The sequence below is a fragment of the Colletotrichum jinshuiense genome, chromosome 7 (genome assembly GCF_051148585.1).
Source record: "Colletotrichum jinshuiense chromosome 7, complete sequence".
Classification (NCBI taxonomy): domain Eukaryota; kingdom Fungi; phylum Ascomycota; class Sordariomycetes; order Glomerellales; family Glomerellaceae; genus Colletotrichum; species Colletotrichum jinshuiense.
In genome coordinates this window covers 3,078,184-3,084,183 of record NC_139314.1, presented here as the reverse complement: position 1 = coordinate 3,084,183, position 6,000 = coordinate 3,078,184, and the positions used below count along the sequence as shown (strand labels likewise).

The 6,000-nt window shown below is 56.3% G+C and overlaps 1 protein-coding gene across 1 annotated transcript; it reads right to left on the bottom strand.

Moving 5' to 3' along the window:
* Positions 1-1,803: 1,803 nt before the first annotated feature.
* Positions 1,804-3,665, bottom strand: EsH8_VII_000803 (Pleckstrin homology domain-containing protein; the record flags this gene model as incomplete). Its single annotated transcript, XM_083270936.1, has 3 exons — positions 1,804-3,087; positions 3,144-3,333; positions 3,394-3,665. 3 exons carry the CDS (start codon positions 3,663-3,665, stop codon positions 1,804-1,806), a joined length of 1,746 nt encoding a protein of 581 aa, XP_083128493.1.
* Between the last annotated feature and the right edge of the window lie 2,335 nt (positions 3,666-6,000).

Genomic DNA, 6,000 nt, shown 5'->3' with positions numbered 1-6,000 from the left:
TTTGCCCGTCTTCCCGTTCACACATTGACACCAGAAACCCGGGGGAAACGGTGATGAAGGACCGTCTGGGGCTCAGTGTCCAAGTTCCAAGGTCTCCGCGACATAGCTCGAGTAATGGCCAGCTACATCAAAGCGCTGCGTCCGCTTCGGCCCAAAAGAGTGTCATGAGAAGACTCAACCTCAACCGCCCACCGTTCGAAGGACAAAACGCGGCATGGGAGAGAGGAGAAGGTGGAAGGCGCAAACCCACTGTCCATTCGTCTCGTCTCAGACCTCTCTCTCCTCTCCCCGTCCAAAGGTCAGCATCCCAGTATGCCGAAATCAAAGCCAGACCCCCGCCTCCCCCGCGTGTCATCTTTGCAACAGACAGAAGAAGCCCACGTACATGAACATGCTGTACCCTCGATCCCCGTTCATACACACATAGCACCTCGCCACCTCCAAAAAAACCCAACATTTAATATTGGAACAATGTACTGAAGAAGCATAAACCGCCCGAGCACTCTTGCTTCTCTCAGGCATTAAGCACAGACCACCACAAAACGCTGGGTTGCATCAGTCAAACACGTGAGAGAAAGAGAGGGAAAAAAAGAAAAAAAAAACCCTTGACTCTCCCCCTCCCCTTAGCCACCTTGATCGCACATGCGAAAACGAGACTGGCCAGATCGAGTATCTGAACTCATATGCCCAACAAAGCCCGCAGACCGGACGAAGCAACCCACCCCCTCTTGTGCTTGTGCCTGCCCGCGAGCTGCGCGCTACGCCGTGCGCTGCATGCAACATGTTGGGCTGGCCGTCTTGTCCGCGTTGCGTTACCATGATGCCCATTCCTGGTACGAAACAGAAAACCCGGGGTGCAGGTTTGACGAGGCAACAGCGGCTGGTATGCAAGCTAGGCCATTGGAATGCGTTTGTTTCACGCTTGCTGACCTTCTGGAACTCGATTTGGGTCGGGCTTGCATAAGCTTAGACTTTTGCACTGTTGCCTATGACTAACAACACAAACATTACACCAAGCCATATACATTCACACGTGTCAAAACGTTGGCGACGGGCACAGCGTGATGGGACTATTTATGTGCACGCGCTTGGACGGTGGCGGCCGAACACACAGCTCACTTACTTGATCACGAGGCGCACATTGAAACGAGGACATGGTGGCACAAAGACTTGACAACACGCAACGAACTTCTATTAAGTATTAAGTGAATGCGAACAAGCTGATACCAGCCCTAGTGGCTAGCGCAGACGGTTCCATGCAGTCCTTTTTCCACCAACAGCAAGATCTCCAAACTCGAGTCTGACAATTTCTAACCCTAGCTCGAGAGTCGAACAGACACTAGGTCTGTCCATCCTGCCGACCCAAGGTGTCTTTGGTTTTTTGTCGGGGTATTTTCTCTTCGTGTTCTTGTCTGGAGCGACGGGTATAACTGGGTATCAAAGCACGATACTTGTAAAAACAAACAAATCAAATCAAACAAAAAAGACGGCGTGAGACTTCGGAAAGACTGAAAGTGGACCGGAATCGCCTCCCGCCAAATTTCGCCTTCCGATGCGTGTTATAAAGAGGGAAATAGGAAAGGGTATCAGGTAGAACCAGTCTTGACGGGGTATCTTGAAATGCAGATCCGATTCCCGAACAAACCCATCCAAGTGAAATGAGTTGTCACGTGACGATGCTCTTCCTCCTACTTTCGATCCGATGCGTTCAAGGTTTTTTTTAAAGGTTTCATCGTTTTTGCTTCATTCTTCTGAGCGTGACTTCCACTTGCGAGGAAGCGACATCGAACCCCACTTCGCACTCTATGCGGCGGCGGTAACAGGAGCAGGAGCGGGAGTGGCGACGTTCTCGGGCTTGTTCTCGGGCTCCTCAGCGGCCTTGGAGGTCTCGGCAACGGGAGTCTCCTCGGTGGGCTTGGTAGCCTCAACGGCAGGGACCTCCTCGGGCTTCTCCTCAGTCTTCTCGAGCTTGTCGGCGGGCTTCTCGGCAGAAGGCTTGCCACGGCCCTTGATGGTAGCACGGAGCTTGGAGAAGGTGCTGGTCTTCTCCTGCTTCTCGGTCTCCTCGTTGTCAGAGTGGGCAGGCGACTTGGCGGGGGACTTGTCACGCTTGCCGAAGCCGAAAGGCAGGGAGGACTTGCGCTTCTCCTTCAGATCGGGGCGGGGCTCGCCGTTGGTGGCGGGAGCAGTCTCCTTGACCTCGACGGGAACGGTTCCAGGGTTGGTGACTTCGACGGCCAAAGGAGTGGTGGCCTCGACGGGAGGGATGACGGGGGCGGTCTCAGCGGCGGGGGTGACCTCGGCCTCCTTGGCAGGAGCGGGGGCAGCCTCTGCCTCAGCGGCGACGGCAGCCTTCTTCTCCTTCTTGCCGAAGACACCGAAGATGCTGTTGCGCTTGGTAGGAACAGGCTTCTCCTTCTTCTCCTCCTTGGGAGTCTCCTTGACCTCGGCGGGCTTGTCCTCAACAGCAGCCTCGGTAGCAGCGGCAGCAGGAGCCTCGACGGCGGGAGCGGCAGGGGTCTCGGCAGCAGGAGCCTCAACGGGGGTCTCAATAGTGGGGATAACGGGAGTCTCCTCAACGGAGGTCTCGGCGACAGCGGGGACAGCAGTCTCCTCCTTCTCCTCCTTCTTCTCTTCCTTCTTCTCGTCCTTCTTGCCGAGCAGGTTGCCGAAGATGGAGGCACGCTTGCGGCTAGCAGAGCGGCGCTTGGGCTCCTCCTTCTTGGGCTCCTCCTCCTTGGGGGTCTCCTTGGCAGCCTCCTCAGTGGCGGTGACGGCAGGGGCCTCAACGGCGGGAGTCTCGGTGGTGGTGGCAGCAGCGGGGGCCTCGGCAGCGGGGGCCTCGGCGACCTTCTCCTCCTTCTTCTCCTCCTTCTTGGCGGGCTTGAGGCTCTCGAGAGCGGTCTTGTAGGCCTCAGTCTCGGCGACGGCGGTGGCAAGCTCCTTGGCCTCGGCAATCTTGAGCTTCAACTGGGAGATCCAGTTGTCACGCTCCTCGGCGTTGCCAGCCTTGAAGGTGTGCTTGTGGGCCTTGGCGGTGAAGTGGAACTTGTTGGCGCCATCGGCAGCGGGCTCAGAGGCATCAGCCTGGCAAATCAATGTTAGCGAGGTGTTCTCTGTGCAAGTGAAACAAATATCCATACCAGGTTGATAACACCCTGGGGAGCGGTCTTGTCGCCGAAGAAGAGGAGACCCTTGCCAGTGTGGGCAGCCCAGGCGGCGTTGTGGTGGGCAGTCTCGGTTGACTTCTCGCTCTTCAGGTAGGACGAGAGGTTCTTGGACTCGACAGCATCGGATCCAAACCAGAAGAACTCCTTGGAGTAGATGAAGTTCCTGAGGTGGACCTGTTAGTACTATGAAACCGAAGCGTGGGGATTGGCGCGCTGGGCTTACTTGGGGAAGTTGATGCCCTTGTGCTCGAGGTGACCCTCCTCGACGGGGGTGACCTCCTTCTTGGCCTCCTCGACGGGAGCAGCAGCCTCGGTGGCAGCGGCCTCAGCAGGCGTCTCCGTAGCGGTGGTAGCCGGGGTCTCGGTGGTCTCAGCGACGGGGGCAGCAGCGGGAGCCTCAGCGGTCTCGACAGGCTTGGTCTCGGCAGCGACCTGCTCGGTGGTGGCAGGGACAGTCTCCTTGGGGACCTCGACGGGCTTCTGTTCCTCGGCCATTGTGTATGTGTATGGGTGTTGTTGTTGGGAAAGGGGGGTGGGTATCTAAAAGTCAGGCGAGAGACTTGGGTATCAAAATGAAAAGGTGTAAAACAAAAGCACTACTAAAAGTACTGTATGGTCGTGGAGGGGTGATGTGATCTCCGTGACAGAGTCAAGCAGACCTCTTGGGGAATAATGGCAGAAAAAAAGAAGACCTGTAAATGGTGGCAGAGAGAAGACGGGAAGGAGAGAGAAGAAAAACGGGAGGTCGAGCGGGACGCTGGGGGTACTTATTCGCGGCAGCGTGACAAGAAGAGGCTTTGCCCTTGCCAGGAGGCCCGGTTGATGGAGGTTCACACGGTCCAGTCAGTCCTTGCAAAGGAAAAAAGAGGCGTGGCCCCCGTCCTGAGTGGTCCCCCCCCGGTTGCCCTGGGTTGTGCGCGCAGGAAAGAGAGTGTGGGAAAAGGGGGGGGGGGGGGTACGATGCGATACGGTCTGGACGGTGGTGGCTGGACCAAAACCGTACGTACACTATAGTGAGGAAGGGAGGCGGCGGGCGGTGTCTAGGCTTAGGCCGGGCAAGTGCGGGTAAGAAAGATGACGAGGATGAGGTCTGCTGGACTGGCTGCTGGTGCGCGAGAGGACGCTGTTCGAGGTGTGTGAGGTTCGACGAGCGAAGTGAGGTACGGTGCAAGACAAGGGTGAATGCGAGAGGGTCCGTTCCAAACGGATACTTTTTTAGTAAGGGTACTTTCCGGGACTGTCACAGCCCTGTCAGTACCTACAGCCCACGACAGCGGCCAGTCAGTGTCAAACGGTACACTGACCCTGTGTATCGCTCGTGGGTGGATCCGATGAGCTGTTGGCCTGCTTGTTGGTCTGGATGGCCGGCCTCAAGATTTGATGGGTGAAAAATAAAACAAATAGAAGGGCCAAGGCACGGGTTGGTCTAGCGGGAATAGTACATTGCAGAGCGCGTAGCGTCGCACCTTGGGAAAATGTAGCGTAGTGTACATGGTGTGGTATCCTTTCTTTGGCGCAGGTACGTACTTCCACTTTAAGGAGAGTGGGGCAATGGCATTGGTAGCTCTTTCCCTGTCGCTGTGCTTTGGTGTTGCTCAGTTGCCAGGTGCGAGGGGGACTGGCCCGTGCTGCACGCAACCGAGTGGGACGAAATTTGCAAGACCCGTTGCCTTAGCTGCATGTATGTAGAAGAGCGGTACGTACCGCCTTGGGCGACAAGGACGGCGCAGGGCGACAGGGGGCGCCGTGGCAGAACGAGCCTTTCCACACTGCGGACAGCGTCAGGGGGTTGCCTGCCTGGACCCTGCTGCGTTGCCGGGAACATGCCATGGGGGCTCCACTCTCGCCGCCATTCCCAGACGTTAGTGGCCGTCCTATTTCGTTTTTAATCTTTTATTTCTTTGCTTCTTCTCCCCCTCCGTCGCCGGCGTCCGCCCCCGATGCGACGATACTACGTACCTGACTATTCTCCTGTCAGTACCTTGAAGAAGAAGGAAAGAAAAGAAAAAAAGAATGAATCGGGGGGGAGGGCGTTGTTGAAAAGGGGAGTGGCAGATGGATGCAGCGTGTTGACGGCCCAGAAACCGTTTCTCCGTTTGTTAGACGGTTGGTTTCATTTCTTTTCTTCCCATCTTTCAGCCGGTGGACCAGGAGACATGGCTGGGTGATTTCGATATTCGCTGAACCCGGACCTAGACCCGGCCGTCGTCAACCTCTGGTTAGATAAGGTACCAATGGTATCCGTAGCCACGGCAAAAAAGGGGCAGCGGCCGTCCACATCGTCTCTGGTTTATCACCAGCGGCAGGTGTAATTAAGGTCGAAAAAAGCGACTGGGATATTTCAGCAACCGTTGGGAGTGACTCATGCCGCACTGTGGTCAAGCCATCTATGCCTCTGCTGATACCGCTCTTTCTATGGGGCACGAATACCGTTACATTCGATGGTCAGAAGTTGACGCCGCGACGATCCAAAGTGGATGGATAACCGTGTGGGCGAATGACGGGATGCCATGCCCAGGCGTACTCGCGTCTTCTCTCGCCTTCTGTTCGAAAGAGAGAGGGACGAAAAGGTAAGAAGAAACAAAAAAACCAAACTCCAAAGGGGGAAATTCAACAAATCCCTAAAACAGGACCGCCTTGCCTCTGGTTAGGCTCGCGTGATGTCCGTCCTGCAGCCCGCCCATGACGGACGTCATTGCACCTCGAGGGTGCCATCGATGCACTCCATTCTCGCGCATTGCATGGCAACCACAGAGAAGTGCCCACCCTGCAACCGCTACGCATCCCACCATCTCAAAGGAGCTCGACGAACAGTTGAGCGCCAGCTGGA